This window comes from Mobula birostris, unplaced genomic scaffold, assembly GCF_030028105.1.
Source record: "Mobula birostris isolate sMobBir1 unplaced genomic scaffold, sMobBir1.hap1 scaffold_4846, whole genome shotgun sequence".
Lineage (NCBI taxonomy): Eukaryota > Metazoa > Chordata > Chondrichthyes > Myliobatiformes > Myliobatidae > Mobula > Mobula birostris.
In genome coordinates this window covers 1-22,039 of record NW_027277974.1, presented here as the reverse complement: position 1 = coordinate 22,039, position 22,039 = coordinate 1, and the positions used below count along the sequence as shown (strand labels likewise).

Sequence of the window (22,039 nt, the reverse complement as noted above, 5' to 3'; positions counted from 1 at the left end):
GGAGACGGGTGTTACCTTGCTCGGCTGGGCTAGCTGAGCCCGCTCCTCACTGAACTTTGGACTCTGCGGGGCCTCGAGCTGCGTCACCCACATATCGAAATTGGTCTCTGACTCCACGTCGGATCCAGCCTCAGGCACCTGCGATGTGCCAGATTGGGTGGGGTCTATGGAAGGATGTTCACAGAACCAAGGATGTAGAAAGCAAACTGTCATTTATCCATCCCCAACCTTGTCCGGGAGTGTGTGATGGGACGGTGTGGAGGGAGATTCACTCTGTGTCTGACCCCGGGAGTGTGTGATGGGACGGTGTGGAGGGAGTTTCACTCTGTGTCTGACCCCGGGAGTGTGTGATGGGACGGTGTGGAGGGAGATTCACTCTGTGTCCGACCCCGGGAGTGTGTGATGGGACGGTGTGGAGGGAGATTCACTCTGTGTCTGACCCCGGGAGTGTGTGATGGGACGGTGTGGAGGGAGATTCACTCTGTGTCTGACCCCGGGAGCGTGTGATGGGACGGTGTGGAGGGAGATTCACTCTGTGTCTGACCCCGGGAGTGTGTGATGGGACGGTGTGGAGGGAACTTCACTCTGCGTCTGACCCCGGGAGTGTGTGATGGGACGGTGTGGAGGGAGTTTCACTCTGTGTCCGACCCCGGGAGTGTGTGATGGGACGGTGTGGAGGGAGATTCACTCTGTGTCAGACCCCGGGAGTGTGTGATGGGACGGTGTGGAGGGAGATTCACTCTGTGTCCAACCCCGGGAGTGTGTGATGGGACGGTGTGGAGGGAGATTCACTCTGTGTCTGACCCCGGGAGTGTGTGATCGAGTTTCATTCTGGGGAATTGGAGAGCATCCTGTCTCACCCCTGATCAGTAGCTGGAGGACAGGGGATGTGGCAGGTATGAACTCCACCAAGGGTAGTGTGATGGGCTCTCTAGAACTGTACACAGCACGCCTGAGATTTATGAAACTGCAACGTAACTTCCTGACTCTTGACAAATGAAGGAGATACGGCCTAGAAAGGACTGAGGCTGCTGATTGATGAGACTTCGTCTGGCTGGACCTCCCTGTCCAGTGGCATTCCTGACTTGAATTCAGCACCTCCAGTGATAAAGGCAAACGGCCGTCAGGGAGGAGTGGGTTCTGTACGTCAGGACCGTTCAGTGTCCTCTCCCTTTCCTAAAGTGTAACCCTTCCATCGGCCGTTTCTCCGCCCCTATCTGTGACTGATCTCTCTCCCCATGTCCTTTGTTAATCTACATCGTCCACAACAGCAGCAATCTTCAGGACCAGACAACTGACCCCATCCCCGATCGCATTTTGTGAAAGGCCTCACTGGACATCACCCACAGCATCCCACTCTGAGTTATCGGCAGACTTGCTCACCCATCCATCCACGCTTTAATCCTGGTCGTCTGCTACTTGTTATACAGAGATGCCAGCGAACAGATTTCTCTCCCACTCCCCCTGCCCACCACGTCACCCCTCCTCTCCGCCCAACTCCTCACCAAACCAACCCTTTTCTCTTTCTCCAACTTCCCCCGCTTCCTTCCCCCCAATTTCCCCACCCCTCCTCTCCCACTTCCCTCTCCCCTCCCCTTTCCCCACTTCCCTCTCACGATCCACCTTTCCTCTCCTCTCTACTTCCCTCTCCCGCTCCTACTTCCTTCTCCCCCTCCTCCCACTTGCCTCTTCCCCTCCGTCCTCATCTTCTTCCTCTCCCCTTCCCACTTTCCTCACTCTCCCAATTTCCCTCTTCCCTCGTCCCCTCCCTATTTCCTTCTCCCCCACTTCCCTCTCCCCATCTATCTTTCCTCTCCCCCAACTTCCACCTGACTCCCACTTCCCCTCCCTTCAGCCCCTCTCACTTCCCTCCTCTCCCCCTCTCTCCCTCTCCAACTTCCCTCCTCCTGCCCCTCCATCTCCCCCTCCCCCTCCTGCCAACTTCCCTACTATTTCCCCCTCCCCCCCCCCACTTACCTCTATTCTCTCCCTTTATAAAAACTCTGGTCAGACTACTGCGTTCAGTTCTGTCACCTTGGTATTGAAAGGATGAGGAAGTTTTAGTGAGGGTGCAGAGGCATTTACCGGGATGTGGTCTGGATTAGATTGTATGCCCTATGTGGAGAGGTTGAGTGAATCAGGGCTTTTCTCTCTGGAGTGGAAGAGGATGAAAGGTGACTTGATAGAGGTGTACAAGATGATGAGAGGCATTGTCAGAGTGGATAGCCAGGGACTTGTTCCCTGGGAGAAAGTGGCCAGCACAAGAGGGCGTATTTTGAAGGTAATTGAAGAAAGTGCAGGGGTGAAGTTGTATGTGCAGACTGGTAAGTAAATGCACAGTAGAGGAAGGTACATCAAGGACATTTCAGAAACTCTTAGGCACAGGGAGGGAAGATGGAGTAGGTTTAATAGGTCGGGCTGAAGGGCCTGTTCTCTCTTCTACAGGTCGGGCACTAGGTCCAGGAGCTGGAAGACCACACTCAGGCTATTGTCTACAGCTCTGCTCACCCTGCTGTAGGAAAGATATCAAACTGGAAATTGATGCAGAAAAAATTTATAAACACGAGGAGCTGCAGGTGCTGGAAATGCAGAGCAACATGTACAAAATGCTGAAGCATCAACAGAGAGGACTAATCAGTCGAGGTTCTAGGCCAAGAGCCTTCATCGGGACTGAAAAGAAAGGGGGCAGAAGCCAGAATAAGAAGATGGGAGTTGTCCATAGGCTTAAAAAAATGAGCCCAACTGGCCAGGCCAGAAGTGACATGGGGACATTCCCAGTACCTGACCACAGGTCCGTTCCACCGACACTGAGCATCGTGCTGGGCTTGGTCCGTAACCTTGGATGACCTTTGCTCATTTTCCCCAGTTTCTTGCGTTCCTTTGGGATTCTCTGCAGGGGATCAGATGGTGAATCAGCTGACGGTTCTAGGGTTGGGTAACAGAGACATCCCCCACCTTCAAGTCAGGGGTGTGACGGGACACTCCCTACTTTCCTGGGTGGGGTTAAGTCCATGCAGACAACATCCATCACAATCGACGGACCGAGGCAGCAGTGTACGCATTTATCACATTCCAACATCCCCTCCCAAACACCCCACCCCTACTCTGCAAGGACGAGGACCACCCCCAGGATTTCCCCTGAGACCGAAACATATCACCAGACCTTCACCTCTGCTGAGTGTAACAAAGGGGTCAGTGTTGATAATTCTTTGATGCTGTATATCAATGGTTTAGATGATGAAATAGATGGCTTTGATGCCAAGTTTGCAGCTGATATGAAGATTGGAGGAAGGGCAGGTGGTGTTGAGGAAACAGGTAGGCTGCAGAAGGACTTAAAACAGATTAGGAGAGTGGGCAAGAAAGTGACAAATGAAATACAATGTAAAATTCATGGTCAAGCACTTTGGTAGTAGAAATAAATGTACAGACTATTTTCTAAATGGAGAGAAAATCCAAAAATCTGAGATGTGAAGGGACTTGGGAGTCCTTGTACAGAGCAGCCAAAAAGGTTGAACTGCAGGTTGAGTTGGTGGTGAGGAAGGCGGATGCCATGTTAGCATTCATTTCCAGAGATCTAGAATATAAGAGCAGGGATGTGATGCTGAGGCTTTATAAGGCACTGGTGAGGCCTTGCCTTGAGTATTGTGAACAGTTCTGGGATCCTCATCTAAGAAAAGATGTGCTGGCATAGGAAAGGGTTCTGAGGAGGTTCACAGGGATGATTCTGGGAGTGAAAGGGTTATCATATGAGTATTGCTTGATGGCTCTGGGTCTGTACTCACTGGAATTTAGACGGATGAGGGGGACCTTGTTGACACTTTCAAAGGTTGAAAGGCTTACATAGAGCAGATGTGGAAAGGAGGTTTCCCATGGTAGGGGAGTCGAGGACAAGAGGCACAGCCTCACGATAGAGGGGCATTTATTTAAAATGTGGAGGAATTTCTTTAGCCAGAAGGTGAATTTGTGGAATTTATTACCACGGGCAGCTGTGGAGGTCGGGTCTTTGGGTGTATTTAAGGCAGAACTTGATAGGTTCTTGATTGGACGTGGCCTCTAAGGTTACGGGGAGTGGGGCCCATAAGGGGGAGAAAAGATCAGCCAAGCCTGTACTGTGCTGTAGGTTTTCTGTTTCTATGATTGAATGGTGGAGCAGACTTGATGGGCTAAATGGCTTAATTCTTATGGTTTTATCATAAATCCTAGGGTGCCCTCACCTCGCTGAACACCACTCCATCATTTGGTAATTTTCTATACCCTCACCTACCTTCCTACACCCCATCTCCCTCAACCCTCCTTCCCCTACAACTCTCCCCATCTCCCTCATCCGTCACTCCCCTAAACCCCTTCCAATCGTCGTCATCCCACCCTTCCCCTGCACCCCTCCCCTTCTCCAACCCCCTTTCTCCCTGTATGTCATCCCCTCCCTCCCCCATACCCCTCCCCGTCTTTGTCATCCCCTCCCTCCCCTGCACCTCTTTCTGTCTCCCTCATCCGTCACTCCCCTGAACCCCTCCCAATCTTTGTCATCCCACCCTTCCCCTGCACCCCTCCCCTTCTCCAACCCCTTTCTCCCTGTATGTCATCCCCTCCCTCCCCCATACCCCTCCCCGTCTCCATTACCTCCTCCCTACCTTCACCCTTCCCCATCTCTGACCCACCCCCCATCCAGCTGCCATCGGTGAGGACCCCACTCACCTTCTCCATCTGTTCTGACACCTTTGACGTTGTTGTTTTCCTGTCCCTGTCAGGAGGGGCAACAGGGGTGTCAGTTGGGTGTCTGAGTTACCCCACCCCCTCCCACCCACAGACACAGTGAGGGATATAGAGAGATGGAGGGATATAGAGGGATGGGGGGGATATAGAGGGATGGGGGGGATGTAGAGGGATGGAGGGATATAGGGGATGGAGGAATAGAGTTGGAGGGATATAGAGGGATGGAGGGATAGAGTTGGAGGGATATAGAGGGATGGAGGGATAGAGTTGGAGGGATATAGAGGGATGGAGGGATATAGAGGGATGGAGGGATGTTGCGAGGAGGGTTGATGCTGTTGGACTGGGAGGTGTGACAGCGATGGGGAGAGAGGCAGAGAGGGATTGCTCACGGAGACGGGGACGCAGGAGTTGGGGGTGTGATATACTTCGAACCCTGTAGAGTGGATGAAGCACTTACTCCTCCGAGCGACCCTGTTGATCACTGGGATATTCATTCACCATCTGTCAGAAACAGAGAATGAAGCTCTGTTGAGTACCTCCCCTTTCCGTTCACTCCCAACGGGACCCATCCCGGCCCCCTTCCCGTTTACTCAATGGGACCCCATTCTCTCCCTCCATCCACACTCACACTGGGACCCTCCCTTCCAATTCACATCCACTGTCCTCACTCCCAACGTGACCCATTCCCTCCATCCACACTCACAACGGGACCCTCTGTTCCCGTTTCCTCTGTCCCTCCGCACTCCCAGAAGACCCCTCCCTCCCAGTCCGAGATTTGAGGAACCCATCTCTACCTGCTGCTTTTCCACTTTGCTGCTCATCAGCCTGCCAATTTCCTCCAGATTCCTTCGGGGCCGAGGGACAGGCTGGCGACCCTTGCCCTTCCTCGGAGGGATGGTCTGACGGAATGGCGGCAACGGCTGTACAGGAGGGACCGCCTCAGTCCTGGCCTCAGGGAGTGGTGGGGGCTTGACCACAGTTGTCTCTGGTTTGATCACCGTTTCCTCCGGCTTGACCATGTTTCTCTCCAGCTGGGTGGGGGACTCCTCGTCACTGCGGCGAGTCGGTGCTGGGATCTGGGTCACCTCCACCTTCGGCAAGGGAATGGTCTTTGCTGGGGGCGGCTTCAGACTCTTGCTCCTATCTGCTGCTGGGGGTAGGGAGAGGTAGGGGCAAGGGTGGGCAGAGGGGCAGGAAGGAGGGGTGGGAGAGGTGGGGCAGGAGAGGAAGGGGATGAGAGGAGAGAAGTTGAGAGGGTATCAGGAGGTGGTGAAATGGGGAGGGGAAGGAGGGAGGAAGGGGAGGGATGTGGCAGTGGGAGAGTGGCAAGGTGAGAGGGGAGAGGGAGAGGGGCAGGAGGAGCGATTGGGAGGGGTAGTGCGGGGGGATAACGGTTAGCAGACATATCACACCAGCAAAGACTGACTCGCCCACAACCATTCCTTGCCATCACTCGTGGTACCCCCACCCACTCCTGCAAAATGAGCGCCCGGTCTCTGCTGGACAGAGCTGTGGTGGAGGACAGTGCAGAAATACTGAACCCAGAGTGAAGCAGGACAGGAAGGCTGGTTGTGGGGTGGAGGCAGGGGCAGGGGTTAGCGGTCAATCAGCGGCGAGTGAGAAGGGTGGTTGGTGGGGCGGGACAGAGGAGAGGTGGGGTTAGGACAGTGCTGGAACCTGGAGTGAAGCAGTCTCCTTACCTTTCTCACCCGGACCGACTGGGGCAGGAACCTGGGTCGCTTGTGTGGTCACCGAGGTCACTGATTCTCCCAGTGAGGAAAGCTCAGCCATGCTTTTCTCGGGGGCAGCCTTGGATCCTTGGCTCCACTCGGCTGTCAATCCAGTGGGGAGGAGAGAGGTGGAGTAAGAGGACTGTCAGCTGAGCCAACAGAGTGAAAACCTCACAGAAAACCATCATTGTGGCTCCTCTCCAGAACACATCGTGTCAACAACTCTACTCCCCAGCCTGCACATGCACAGTCTCACTGCTCTCCCCTCTCCCCTCTCCCCGTCGAGCTCCACTCCCCATGCACAGAGTAATACAGCAGTTAACAGTTACTTTGGCCCGGTCAGTCTGTGCCGACACAGATCCCCATCCAAGCCAGTGCCATTTACATGTGTTTGGTCAAATGAGGCTCTCAGTTGTTGTGCACGTGATATGCAAGCCAGGGCGGTAGGATAGGGACAGCAAGCTGCCCCTTGCCACACAGCTGATGAATCAAAAGGAATGGCAAAGACCAGTGGTGTCGTGTCGCAGGAGTTGCCAGTCAGTGTTGAATTCAGCATTGGATTGTCTCACAGATTGCAGCTCTGGGTTTTCCCTCAGGGTCACTCCTGAAACCAACCTCGTCAGTGGGCATATCTGCAAGGCAGCGGAGGTTTGAGATCAATGTTTTCCTTCCCCGAGAAGAGCTATCAACTATGGCAGATGAGCCCCATCTGTCCGAAACGACTGGATTTAAGGTGCCAGTAACCCGCCTCTGCCCCTTCTCCCATCAGTAGAAACGTTTCCTCCTGGCTTGGCAGCTAATCCACACTGAAGGCAGGAGCTGTAATGGGTTGTCAGAGGCTAACTGAGACACACACCATTGGGAGCTTCCAATTGGTAGAGCGAGCTTACCTCCAGTATCAACGCCAGGCGATTAAAAACCTGAAGGGGATGTGGTCAATATCCATCCAAACCTGTCCCAGTAGTTTTAAATGTGTGAATACATCTGCTTAATCCACTTCCTCTGGCAGCTCTCTCCATATACGGACCACCCTCCGGGGAAAAAATTGCCTTGAGTCCCCCTTTCACCTGTGACCTATGCCCTCTGGTTGCTGATTTCCCTCCCCTGGAGATAAAGACTGTGCTCATTCACTCTTGTTTAATGAGGGTCACTGCTCAGCTTTCTATCCTCATGAATACGAACACAACCTGTTCAATCTGCAGCCCTCCATTTCAGAAAACAATCTGCCATATCTCCACTGTAGTGAGCTGACCAGAACATTCCAAGTGTGGTCTGACCAATGCCTTGTTGAGAAGCAATGTCACATCCCAACTCATCCTCTGGGCCTTGGTCTACAATGGCAAGCATGCCAAATCAAAATCAGGTTTGTTATCACTGACAGATGTGGGCTGCCTTAATGACCGCCACCCAGTAGCACTCACATCGGCCGCGATGAAATGCTTTGAGAGGTTGGTCATGACTAGACTGAACTCCTGCCTCAGCGAGGACCTGGACCCATTGCAATTTGCCTGTCACCACAATAGGTCAATAGCAGACGCAATCTCGATGGCTCTCCACACAGAGACCACCTGGACAATACAAACACCTACATCAGGATGCTGTTCATCGACTATAGCTCAGCATTTAATACCATCATTCCCACAATCCTGATTGAGAAGTTGCAGAACCTGGGCCTCTGTACCTCCCTCTGCAACTGGATCCTCGACTTTCTAATCAGAAGATCACAATCTGTGCGGATTGCTGATAATATCTCCTCCTTGCTGACAATCAACACTGGTGCGCCTCGGGGGTGTGTGCTTGGCCCACTGCTCTACTCTCTCTATACCCATGACTATGTGATTAGGCATAGCTCAAACATCATCTATACATTTGCTGATGATAGAATCTCAGGTGGTGACAAGAGGGCATACAGGAGTGAGATATGCCAACTAGTGGAATGGTGCTGCAGTAACAACCTGGCACTCAACGTCAGTAAGACGAAAGAGCTGATTGTGGACTTCAGGAAGGGTAAGACGGAGGAACACATACCCATCCTCACAGAGGGATCAGAAGTGGAGAGAGTGAGCAGTTTCAAGTTCCTGGGTGACAAGATCTCTGAGGACCTAACCTGGTTCCAACATATCGATGAAGTTATAAAGAAGGCAAGACAGTGGTTATACTTCATTAGGAGTTTGATGAGATTTGGTACGTCAACAAATACACTCAAAAACTTCTATAGATGTACCGTGGAGAGCATTCTGACAGGCTGCTTCACCGTCTGGTATGGGGTGGCTACTGCACAGGACCTAAAGAAGCTGCAGAAGGTTGTAAGTTTAGTCAGCTCCATCTTGGGCACTAGCCTACAAAGTACCCAGGACATCTTCAAGGAGCGGTGTCTCAGAAAGGCAGTGTCCATTATTAAAGATCTCCAGCACCCAGGACATGCCCTTTTCTCACTGTTACCGTCAGGTAAGAGGAACAGAAGCCTGAAAGCTCACACTCAGCAATTCAGGAACAGCTTCTTCCCCTCTGCCTTCCGATTCTGAATTGTTGTGAAATTTGTTATTTTGGGACAGCAGTACACTTCAATAAATAAAAAAAACAAAGTCACAATGATAAATAATTGGAAAGAGGAATATCAAGGAAGTGAAGTTGTAGTCATGGGTCAAGGACCATTCAGATGTCTGATGGTGGAGAGGAAGAAGTTGTTCCTGAATTGTGGACTGTGGGTCTTCAGGCCACTCCTCCCCAATGGCATTTTCTATTGGTGAGGGTCCTTAGTGATGGATGCTGCCTTCTGAGCCATCGCCTCTTGAAGATGTTATCGATGCTGGGGAGGGATGTGCCGTGACGGGGGGGGGGGGGGGCGGGATGTGTGGTGACGGAGGGATGTGTCGTGACGGAGGGATGTGCCGTGACGGAGGGGATGTCGCGGTGACGGAGGAATGTGTCGTGACGGAGGGATGTGTCGTGACGGAGGGATGTGTCGTGACGGGGGGATGTCGCGGTGACGGAGGGATGTGCCGTGACGGAGGGATGTGTCGTGACGGAGGGACGTGCTGTGACCAAGGGATGTGAGGGAGGGATGTGTCGTGACGGAGGGATGTGTCGTGACGGAGGGATGTGCCGTGACGGAGGGATGTGATGGAGGGATGTGCCGTGATGGAGGGATGTGCCATGACGGAGGGATGTGATGGAGGGATGTGTCGTGACGGGGGGATGTGCCGGAGGGATGTGACTGGGGGATGTCGCGGTGACGGAGGGATGTGATGGAGGGAAGTGTCGTGACGGAGAGATGTGCCATGACGGAGGGACGTGCCGTGACGGAGGGATGTGATGGAGGGATGTGTTGTGACGGGGCGATGTGCCGTGACAGAGGGATGTGACGGGGGGGATGTCGCGGTGACGGAGGAATGTGCCCATGACGGAGGGATGTGACGGGGGGATGTTGCGGTGATGGAGGGATGTGCCGTGACAGGGGGATGTGACGGAGGGATGTGCCTGTGACGGAGGGATGTGTCGTGACGGAGGGATGTGCCGTGATGGAGGGATGTGCCCGTGACGGAGGGATGTGTCATGACGGAGGGATGTGTCGTAACGGAGGGATGTGATGGAGGGATGTGTCATGACGGAGGGATGTGCTGTGACGGAGGGATGTGATGGAGGGATGTGTCATGACGGAGGGATGTGTCGTGACGGAGGGATGTGCCGTGATGGAGGGATGTGCCGTGATGGAGGGACGTGCCCGTGACGGACGGATGTGCCATGATGGGGGGGATGTCGTGGTGACAGAGGAATGTGCCCGTGACGGAGGGATGTGTCGTAACGGAGGGATGTGATGGAGGGATATGCCATGACGAAGGGATGTGCCGTGACGGAGAGATGTGACGGAGGGATGTGTCGTGACGGAGGGATGTGCCGTGACGGAGAGATGTGACGGACGGATGTGCCGTGACGGAGGGATGTCGCTGTAACGGAGGGATGTCGCTGTAACGGAGGAATGTGTCGTGACGGAGGGATGTGTCGTGATGGAGGGATGTGCCATAACGGGGGGATGTCGCTGTGACGGAGGGATGTGTCGTGACGGAGGGATGTGCCCTGACGGGGGGATGTATCGTGACGGAGGGATGTGTCGTGACGGAGGAATGTGCCGTGACGGAGGGATGTGATGGAGGGATGTGTCGTGACGGAGGGATGTGACGTGACGGAGGGATGTGCCGTGACGGACGGATGTGCCGTGACGGAGGGATGTGCCGTGATGGGGGGGATGTCGTGGTGACAGAGGAATGTGCCCTGACAGGGGGATGTCGTGGTGACGGAGGGATGTGATGGAGGGATGTGTCATGACGGAGGGATGTGATGGAGGGATGTGCCGTGACGGAGGGATGTGCCCTGACGGGGGGATGTATCGTGACGGAGGGATGTGTCGTGACGGAGGGATGTGCCGTGACGGAGGGATGTGATGGAGGGATGTGTCGTGACGGAGGGATGTGCCGTGACGGAGGGATGTGCCCGTGACGGACGGATGTGCCGTGACGGAGGGATGTGCCGTGATGGGGGGGATGTCGTGGTGACGGAGGAATGTGCCCTGACGGGGGGATGTCGTGCTGACGGAGGGATGTGTCATGACGGGGGGGATGTCGTGGTGACGGAGGGATGTGCCTGGGATGGAGGTGGCTAACCCTTTGCAGCTTCAATCAGTCTTGTGCGTTGGAGCTCCGGACCAGGTGGTGATGTGACCAGTCACAGTGCTCTCCACGTATATCTATAGAAAATTGCCAGAGGCTTTGATGACATACGACTTGCTCAACATCAGCAAAACTGTTGAGCACCAGGGGGAGGAGGACGAACGTGACCGGGAATTGGTGGTAGAGAGAGTCAGCAGGTTTAATTTCTTGGGTGGCCTATGCTGTGCCCAGCACACTGATACAATCACCAGGAAGGCATGCCAGCCTCTTTAGTTTCTTAGCAGTTTCAGCTTGTCACTGGACACTCTAACCAACCTCTACAGAGGTTCTGTGGGAAGTGCCCTAACTGGCCACATCACGTCTGGTGCAGCAGGTCAAGTGTAGGAATACAGGAATCTGCAGCGGACAGCAGAGCTGTCTCAGCAGATTACATCATGGGCACGTCCCTCTCCAACCTCGGGAGTACCTACGGGGTGGCGGCTGCCTCAGGAAGGCAACGTCCACCGTTGAAATCCCCACCATTGGGCCGTGCCATCCTCTCACAGCTCTCATCGGGCGGGCAGGAGGTACAGAAGCCTGCCGTCTCACACCACCAGGTTCAGGAACAGTGACTTCCCTTCAACCATCAGCACAACCCGGATCACGACCTCACTGTGCAGTAGGAGGCAGAGGCAGGGTCACGCTAAGAGTGAGAGAGATGGTGAGCAGGGAGACACTCTGACACAGGATTAACAAGGAATCAATGTCCTGGGAGGGGCGAGGTAGGGACAGCACGGATCACTTCTCACCTTTCTTTGATTTGAATGTGGAGAGCTTGAGCCGTGAGAGGAGGGAGCGCTGTTTCGATCTCCGCAGCAGCAAAGAGTGATCATCACCTAATGAAGACTGCAGAGAGCACAGTGTTAGAGCCACCTCAGGGAGTGATGGAGGGGAATGGCGGGGAGGAAACATGGAGAAGAGGGGTTAGGGACGGATGAGAGAGAGGGGGGCCGGGGAGAGGAAGGGGCTGGGGAAGAGGGCGGGGCTGGGGAAGAGGGCAAGGTGGGGGCCAAGACTGAGAGACGGGATGAGGGGGTAAAGAGAAATAAGAGCAATTTACAGGATAGAACAAAAGATCTATGGATACAGACCTGAAATGTGACCAACTCATTAAACACCTCACTAGAATCTGGTGTTTCCACTTTTCCCGATACGTTGCTGCAAGAAAAATTGATATACAGTGAAAAACACTCACTCCCAGGGTCAGACACAGAGTGAATCTCCCTCCACACCATCCCATCACACACTCCCGGGGTCAGACACAGAGTGAATCTCCCTCCACACCGTCCCATCACACACTCCCAGGGTCAGACACAGAGTGAAACTCCCTCCACACCATCCCATCACACACTCCCGGGGTCAGACACAGAGTGAATCTCCCTCCACACCGTCCCATCACACACTCCCGGGGTCAGACACAGAGTGAAACTCCCTCCACACCGTCCCATCACACACTCCCGGGGTCAGACACAGAGTGAAGTTTCCTCCACACCGTCCCATCACACACTCCCGGGGTCAGACACAGAGTGAATCTCCCTCCACACCGTCCCATCACACACTGCCGGGGTCAGACACAGAGTGAATCTCCCTCCACACCGTCCCATCACACACTCCCGGGGTCAGAAACAGAGTGAAGTTCCCTCCACACCGTCCCATCACACACTCCCGGGGTCAGACACAGAGTGAATCTCCCTCCACACCGTCCCATCACACACTCCCGGGGTCAGACACAGAGTGAAACTCCCTCCACACCGTCCCATCACACACTCCTGGGGTCAGACACAGAGTGAAGCTCCCTCCACACCGTCCCATCACACACTCCCGGGGTCAGACACAGAGTGAAGCTCCCTCCACACCGTCCCATCACACACTCCCGGGGTCAGACACAGAGCGAATCTCCCTCCACACCGTCCCATCACACACTCCCGGGGTCAGACACAGAGCGATTCTCCCTCCACACCGTCCCATCACACACTCCCGGGGTCAGACACAGAGCGAATCTCCCTCCACACCGTCCCATCACACACTCCCGGGGTCAGACACAGAGCGATTCTCCCTCCACACCGTCCCATCACACACTCCCGGGGTCAGACACAGAGCGAATCTCCCTCCACACTGTCCCATCACACACTCCCGGGGTCAGACACAGAGTGAATCTCCCTCCACACCGTCCCATCACACACTCCTGGGGTCAGACACAGAGTGAAGTGTTGTCAGCACCGTCCCTTCACACAGTCCTGGGGACAGACAGAATGTGGCTTCCTTCGCACCATCCCATCACCCACTTTTGGGGTCAAAGTTGAAAATAAGTTTTATCATCAAAATACAAATGTTTCACCAGTAACAACCCTGAGATTCATGTTCAGAATCAGGTTTATTATCACTGACATGTGTTATGAAATTTGTAAACTTAGCTGCAGCAGTACAATACAATACATGATAATAGCAAAAAAGAAATATAAATAAACCAATTACAGTAAGTATATGTTTGTATATTAAATAGATTTAAAGTAGTGCAACAACTGAAATAATACATATTTTGAACAAGTGAGGTAGTGTTTATGGGATGAATGTCCATTTGGGAATTGGATGGCAGAGGGGAAGAAGCTGTTCCTGAATCGCTGAGTGTGTGCCTTCAGGCTTCTGTACCTCATTCCTGATGGTAGCAATGGGAAGAGGGCCTGTCCTGGGTGATGGAGGGGTCCTCAATAAGGGATGTCACCTTTCTGAGGCATTGCTCCATGAAGATGTCTTGGATACTATGGAGACTAGTACCCAAGATGCAGTGGACTTACTTTCGAACATTCCATAGCTTCTTTTGGTCCTGTGCGGTAGCCTCCCCCACGCATACCACAGTGATGCAGCCTGTCAAAATGTTCTTCACAGTACATCTGTGTAAGTTTTTCAGTGTTTTAGTTGACACTCAGCTAAATCTCAAGTTGCCAATGATATACAGTTACTCTCTTGCCTTTATAGCTGCTTCGATATGTTGGTTAGATCTTCAGAGATCTTGACACCCAGGAACTTGAAGCTGCTCACTCTCTCCACCTCTGATCCCTCGATGAGGATTGCTTAGTGTTCCCTTGTCTTACCCTTTCCGAAGTCCACAATCATCTCTTTCGTCTTACTGACATTGAGTGCCAGGTTGTTGCTGTGACACCACTCCACTAGATGGCATATCTCACTCTCGTACACCCTCTCATCCCCGTCTGGTGTTCTACCAACAATGGTTGTATCATCAGCAAATTTATAGATGGCATTTGAGCTGTACCTAGCCACACGATCATGGGTATAGAGAGAGTAGAGCAGTGAGCTAAGCACACACCCCTAAGGTGTTGATCGTCAGCGAGGAGGAGACAGGATCACCAATCCGCACAGATTGTGGTCTTCCCGTTAGGAAGTGGAGGATCCAATTGCAGAGGCAGGTACAGAGGCCCAGGTTCAGTAGCTTATCAATGATGGTGTTAAACGCTGAGCTACAGTCAATGAACAGCATCCTGACATGGGCGTGTCTGTACTGTCCAGATGACCTAAGGACGTGTGAAGAGCCATTGAGATTGTGTCTGCCATAGATCTCTTGTGGCAATAGACTAATTGCAATTGGTCCAGGTCCTTGCTGAGGCAGGAGTTGATTCTAGCCGTGACCAACCTGTCAAAGCATTTCATCAATGTAGGTGTGAGTGCTACTGTGCGATAGTCATTAAGGCAGCTGACACCACTCTTTTGGTAGAATGGGAAAATCAGGTTGGTAATGGATCTCAAGAGAGTGAGTTTTGTTGAATGCCTAAGAGATGGCTTTTTAGAGCACTTTGTCATTGAGCCTACTGGGGGATCACCTACACTGGATTGGGTGTTATGTAATGAACCAGAGGTGATTAGGGAACTAAGGTAAAAGAACTGTTAGGAACCAGTGATCACAATATGATTGTGTTCAACTTGAAATTTGATAGGGGGAAAGTAAAGTCTGATGTAGCAGTATTTCAGTGGAATAAGGGAAATTACAGTGGTATGAGAGAGGAGTTGGCCAAAGTAAACTGGAAGGAGCTGCTGGCAGGGATGTCAGCAGAGCAGCAACGGCGCGCTTCTGGGAAAAATGAGGAAGGTGCAGGACATGTGTATTCCAAAAATAAAGAAATACTCAAATGGTAAAATAGTACAACCGAGGCTGACAGGGGAAGTCAAAGCTATTGTAAAAACAAAAGAGAGGGCATACAACAAAGCAAAAATTAGTGGGAAGATAGAGGCTTGGGAAGTTTTTAAAAACCTACAGAGAGCAACTACAAGGATCATTAGAAGGGAAAGGATGAAATATGAAAACAAGCTAGAAAATAATATCAAAGTGGATTGTAAAAGTTTTTTCAAGTATGTTAAAAATAAAAGAGAAATGAGAGTGGATATAGGACCACTAGAAAAGGAGGCAAGATAAATAATAACGGGGGACAAGGAGATGGCTGATGAACTAAATGAGTATTTTGCATCAGTTTTCACTGTGGAAGACACTAGCAGTATGCCAGATTTTGTAGTGTGTGAAAGAAGAGAAGTGGGTGCAGTTACTATTACAAGGGAGAAGGTGCTCAAAGAGCTGAAAGATCTAAGAGTACATAAGTCACCTGGACCAGAAGAACTGCACCCTAAGGTTCTGAAAGAGGTAGCGTTAGAGATTGTGGTGGCATTAGAAATGATCTTTCAAAAATCATTGGACTCTGGCATGGTGCCAGAGGACTGGAAAATTGCAAATATCACTCCACTCTTTAAGAAAGGAGGAAGGCAGCAGAAAGGAAATTATAGACCAGTTGGCCTGACCTCAGTGGTTGGGAAGATGTTAGAGTTGTGAAGGAGAGGTGATGGAGTACTCGGTGACACAGGACAAGATAGGACAAGGTCAGCATGGTTTCATTCAGGGAAAATCCTGCCTGATGAACCTGTTGGAATTCTTTGAGGAGATTACAAGTAGGAAAGATAAAGGGGATGCAGTGGATGTTGTATATTTGGACTTTCAGAAGGCCTTTGACAAGGTGCCACACGTGAGGCTGCTTAACAAGTTAAGAGCCCATGGTATTACAGGAAAGTTACTAACATGATTAGAGCATTGGCTGATTGGTAGGAGGCAGCCAGTGGGAATAAAAGGATCCTTTTCTGGTTGGCTGCCAGTGACTAGTAGTGTTCCACAGGGGTCAGTGTTGGGACCACTTCTTCTTATGCTGTATATAAATGATTTAGATGATGGAATAGATGGCTTTGTTGCTAAGTTTGCAAATGATACAAAGGTTGGTGGAGGGGCAGGTATTGTTGAGGAAACAGGTAGGATGCAGAAGGACTTAGACAGATTAGGAGAATGGGCAAGAAAGTGACAAATGAAATGCAATGTTGGAAAATGCATGGTCATGCACTTTGGTAGTAGAAATAAATGTGCAGACTATTTTCTAAACAGGGAGAAAATCTAAAAATCTGAGATGCAGAGGGAGTTGGGTGTCCTTCTGCAGAACACCCTGAAGGTTAACTTGCAGGTTGAGGAAGGCAAATGCCATGTTAGCATTCATTTCAAGAGGTCTAGAATACAAGAGCAAGGATGTGATGCTGAGGCTTTATAAGACACTGGTGAGGTCTCACCTTGAGTATTGTAAACAGTTTTAGGCTCCTCATCTTAGAAAAGATGTGCTGGCATTAGACAGGGCCCAGAGGAGGTTCACAAGGATGATTCCAGGAATGAAATGGTTATCATGCGAGGAACGTTTGATAGGTCTGGGTCTGTACTCACTGGAATTCAGAAGGATGGGGGGGGGGGGAAATCTCATTGAAATCTTTTGAATGTTGAAAGGCCTAGACAGAGTAGATGTGGAACGGATGTTTCCCATGGTGGGGGAGTCTAGGACAAGAGCGCACAGTCTCAGGATAGAGGGCACCCCTTCAAAACAGAGATGCGGAGAAATTTCTTTAGCCAAAGGGTGGTGAATTTGTGGAATGTGTTGCCACCTGCAGCTGTTGAGGCCAGGCTGTAGGGTGTATTTAAGGCAAGGATTGATAGGTTCTTGATTGGACATGGCATCAAAGGTTACAGGGAGAAGGCCAGGGACTGGGGTTGAGGAGAAAATAAAGGATCAGCCGTGATTGAATGGCGGAGCAGACTCAATGGGCCAGATGGCCTAATTCTGCTCCTTTGTCTTATGGTCTTACACTCTTCTTAGGCACTGGTATAATTGTTGCCTTTTTGAAGCAGGTGGAAACTTCTGACCATAGCAGTGAGAGGTTGAAAATGTCCTTAAATACTCCTGTCAGTTGGTTGACACAAGTTTTCAAAGCCTTACCGGGTACTCCATTGGGGCCTGCCACCTTGCGAGGGCTCATCCTCCTTAAAGACAGCCTAACATTGGCCTCCGAGACAGAGGTCACAGGGTCATCAGGTGCAGCAGGGATCTTCACAGCTGTAGTTATATTCTCCCTTTCAAAGCAGGCAGAGAAGGCGTTGAGCTCACCTGGTAGTTAAGCATCGCTGCCATTCATGCTGTTGGGTTTTGCTTTGTAAGAAGTGATGTCCTGCAAACCCTGCCAGAGTTGACATGCATCCAATGTCACCTCGAACCTTGCCAGAATTGTCTCTCACTCTTGAAACAGCCCACAAGTCATACCTGGTTTTCTTGTACAGACCTGCATCACCAGACTTAAATACCACAGATCTAGCCCTCAGCAGACAACGTACCTCCTGGTTCATCCACAGCTTTTGGTTCGGGAATGTACAGTAAGTTTTCATAGTCATACACTCATCCACACAGGTTTTAATGAAGTCAGTGACAACTGTAGAATAGTCATCCAGATTCTTCTGGGCATACTCAATTGAATAATAACCATAACACAATCAATGAAAGACCACCCAACTAGGACGTTCAACCAGTGTGCAGAAGACAACAAACTGCAAACACAAAAAGAAGAAATAATAATAATAATAGGCAAATAAGCAGTAAGTGTCGAGAACATGAGATGAAGAATTGTTGGAAGTGAATCCATTTAGTGTGGAGATGGCTCAATGATGGGGTAAGTGAAATTATCCCCTCTGGCTGAGGGGTAATAACTCTTCCTAAACCTGGCGGTGAGTCCTAAGGCTCCTGTAACTTCTTCCTGATGGCAGCAGCGAGAAGAAAGCATGTCTTGGGTGTTGGGGGTCCCTGAAGATGGGATGCTCCTTTCCTGTGATAGTGTTTCACATAGATGTGGTCAATGACTGGGAGAGTTTACCTGTGATGGACTGGGCTGTATCCACAACATTTTGTAGGATTTTCTATTCAAGGACATTGGTGTTTCCATACTGGGCTGTGATGCAGCCAGTCAATATACTCTCCACCAGACATCTATAGAGGTTTGTCAAAGTTTTAAATGGCATGCTGAATCTCCAGAAACTCCTAATAAAGTAGAAGCGAAGAGTGAAGCTCCCTCCACGCCGTCCCATCACACACTCCCGGGGTCAGACAGAGAGTGAATCTCCCTCCACGCCGTCCCATCACACACTCCCGGGGTCAGACACAGAGTGAAGCTCCCTCCACACCGTCCCATCACACACTCCCAGGGTCAGACACAGAGTGAATCTCCCTCAGCACCGTCCCATCACACACTCCCGGGGTCAGACACAGAGTGAAGCTCCCTCCACACCGTCCCATCACACACTCCTGGGGTCAGACACAGAGTGAATCTCCCTCCACACCGTCCCATCACACACTCCCGGGGTCAGACACAGAGTGAAGCTCCCTCCACACCGTCCCATCGCACACTCCCGGGGTCAGACACAGAGTGAATCTCCCTCCACACCGTCCCATCACACACTCCCGGGGTCAGACACAGAGTGAAGCTCCCTCCACACCGTCCCATCACACACTCCCGGGGTCAGACAGAGTGAATCTCCCTCCACACCGTCCCATCACACACTCCCGGGATCAGACACAGAGTGAATCTCCCTCCACACCGTCCCATCACACACTCCCGGGGTCAGACACAGAGTGAAGCTCCCTCCACACCATCCCATCACACACTCCCGGGGTCAGACACAGAGCGAAGCTCCCTCCACACCAGCCTGTTACACTGTCCTCGTGTAGATGGACGGGAGAAGAGGTTATAATACTAACCCAAACACAATATTTGACTGCATGAGATCCTGTTCAGCATCCAGCCGGGACACCTCGGGAATCTGTTGGGAATGGGACCGACCTCTGATCAGGTAGAGGGCGATGGCCAAGAGCTGTGGGAGACGGGAGGAAGGCTTCGTTAGGTATCCCCCAAGTTCTGTCAGATACACCTCACTGTGAGTGCCTCCCTCCTCCCCCTCTACCCACCGGTCCAGAGCAGAGGCTTTCCCTCGCTGGGTCCATTGACATATCCCCTCCCTCTGTGCATTTCACTAAATCTCTCCCTCCCACAGTGTACTTCTATCCTCACTTTCTCCTGATTATTTCTATCACTCTCTCTCCCCAACTCCACCTCTCTCTGATTCTGTCACTTTCCTCTCTTCCTCTCTGCCACACCCTCCAGGCACGCTGACATTCTCTCATTCTCTCCCTCCCTCCATTTCCCCCTCTCTCACCACCAGTTCTCTATTTATCTCTCTCACCATTCCTCTCCCTCTCTCTCTCTCTCTCACACACAATCACTACCTGAATACTCACCACACTGATCCCCAGCAGGCTGACGAGTACATACAACAGCATGCTGGTTGGATAGCAGCGGTTACAGGGGTCTGCTGTTAATGTCCGTGCTCTCCCTCCCGTTGCCACTCCACTCTTTAGCTGTGCCGTCAGCTCTCATGAACATCCAGTTCTTCCTCCTCTACACCACACTCCTGTCCACCAACAGACACAACACAACCAGTGGGCACGTCAGTCAGGAAGTTTGATTACTGGATATCACCCCTAACCTTGGCATCAGTCACGGAGTGAATCTCTCACCACACCATAGCATCATATACTCCCATCGTCAGACACAGTATGAATATCCCTCATCACTGTCCCATCACACACTCCCGGGGTCAGACACAGAGTGAAGCTCCCTCCACACCATCCCATCACACACTCCCGGGGTCAGACACAGAGTGAAGCTCCCTCCACACCGTCCCATCACACACTCCTGGGGTCAGACACAGAGTCAATCTCCCTCCACACCATCCCATCACACACTCCCGGGATCAGACACAGAGTGAATCTCCCTCCACACCATCCCATCACACACTCCCGGGGTCAGACACAGAGTGAATCTCCCTCCACACCGTCCCATCACGCACTCCTGGAGTCAGACACAGAGTGAATCTCCCTCCACACCGTCCCATCACACACTCCCGGGGTCAGACACAGAGTGAAATTCCCTTGGCATTGTCCGCACTCACATGTGGTCTCCGTTCTGAACACCTATCCACCTGATCCATGGGGAAACATCCCAAAGGATGTAGGGGCCAGGGGGATTAAAGCCTTGATGTCAGAATAGACCCCTGACATCACAGAGGTCCCACCCCTCCCCCCGTGGTCAGGGGCTGAGGGTGATGGTGGGATGTAGGAGGTGTTGAATTGAGGGAAGGGAGTCTCCTGAGGGATTTCAGACATTAAGTGGAGGTCCTCCCCAGGTCTATCCTTACAGTGGCTGCTGCGATTAATCCCTCCGGCTCTGTGAGGAGAGACTGGTCCTGAGGCCAGAGCACCTCCCCAACCTCCGACAATGGTCTTGAACCCAACCCAGCCCTTATTCCCCAATCTCTCCCCCAATGGCCAAAATACCTCTACCATCCCTATGGTCTGGACACCGCAGCAACCTCTACTCTGACTCCAATCTACCCTTCAATGGTCTAGAGTGAAGAACTGATCTATCCCAAGCACCTCCCAGTTGTCCTGAGGCCAAAATATCTCAATAGCCCTTCTGTCCCCAATCTATCCTTCATGATCCTGAGGCAAGAACTGGTTCACTCTACTTGTAGACGAATCTCAGGCCAAAGTATCTCCCTCAACCCCTGAGGGCAGCATAATCCGCCGTCTACTCCGAATCCATGTCAAGATATCTCCCAAAGATTCCCTGCCCCATCAGTGGACCTGAGGACAACCCAACTCCAGTCAATGATACTGAGGTAACTCAATCCTCCCTCTGACCCCACAATCCATCCATCAATAGTCCTGGGAATAACAATTCCAGCTCCCTCGGTGCTTCTGAGGGAAAAACCACCGCCTGGTGGGCACCAAGATGGCGGCCGGGCCGGCCTTCCCAGGCGCGGAGCGGTGCAGTGCAGTCCGCCAGCCACTCGCGGCGGTAGCAGTGGAGGTCGGCACCGCCTTTTCGCCGCTCTTGTACAATGTCGGCGGTTCCTTGGCGCGGGTGCCTGGCGGCGGCTGCCACTAAGATTATTGGTGACAACCATGCCAAACTAGCCAGCGGCCATCTTTGTTACTGGCAGAGTCTGGTCTATATTTGGTTCCTAGGTTGTTATCTGGTGTTTATTGGAGCCTTGAGGTGATTAACAGAGCAGGAGAATGTTGATGGAACTTTCATAAGGGAGGACGTGGACGAGAAAGGGAAGGGAGGAGCCCTATTTCTAAATAAACCCGTTGGAACTGTTGTGCGGGGCTGGAGCGGTCCGCGAGGACCTCGTTGAGTGCAACAACGGAAGCAGAAATAGAAGGGTCGCCCTGGAGCTCAGCGTCGTCATGGAAACGCCCGGTGGAGGGGATGCCTCCACTGAGGGTGAGGGAAGGGTTGAATGTTGGAGAAGGAGTGTTCGAGCGAAAGAGCGGCAGGGATTGGGGGGAGGGTGCGGGGGACGGGGCGGTGGGGGAGGGTGCGGGGGACGGGGCGGTGGGGGAGGGTGCGGGGGACGGGGCGGTGGGGGAGGGTGCGGGGACGGGGCGGTGGGGGAGGGTGCGGGGGACGGGC

General features: G+C 52.2%; 1 protein-coding gene across 1 annotated transcript; it reads right to left on the bottom strand.

The window, feature by feature from the left end:
- Nucleotides 1-15: 15 nt before the first annotated feature.
- Nucleotides 16-21,395, bottom strand: LOC140193266 (uncharacterized; the record flags this gene model as incomplete). Its single annotated transcript, XM_072250644.1, has 11 exons — nucleotides 20,511-21,395; nucleotides 19,798-19,970; nucleotides 19,261-19,373; nucleotides 12,241-12,307; nucleotides 11,899-11,995; nucleotides 6,414-6,545; nucleotides 5,508-5,863; nucleotides 5,171-5,214; nucleotides 4,696-4,741; nucleotides 2,782-2,890; nucleotides 16-164 (listed from the first exon to the last, which is right to left on the bottom strand). Coding segments are annotated over exons 2-11 (1,155 nt in total), but the record flags the coding sequence as incomplete, so codon positions are not given.
- Between the last annotated feature and the right edge of the window lie 644 nt (nucleotides 21,396-22,039).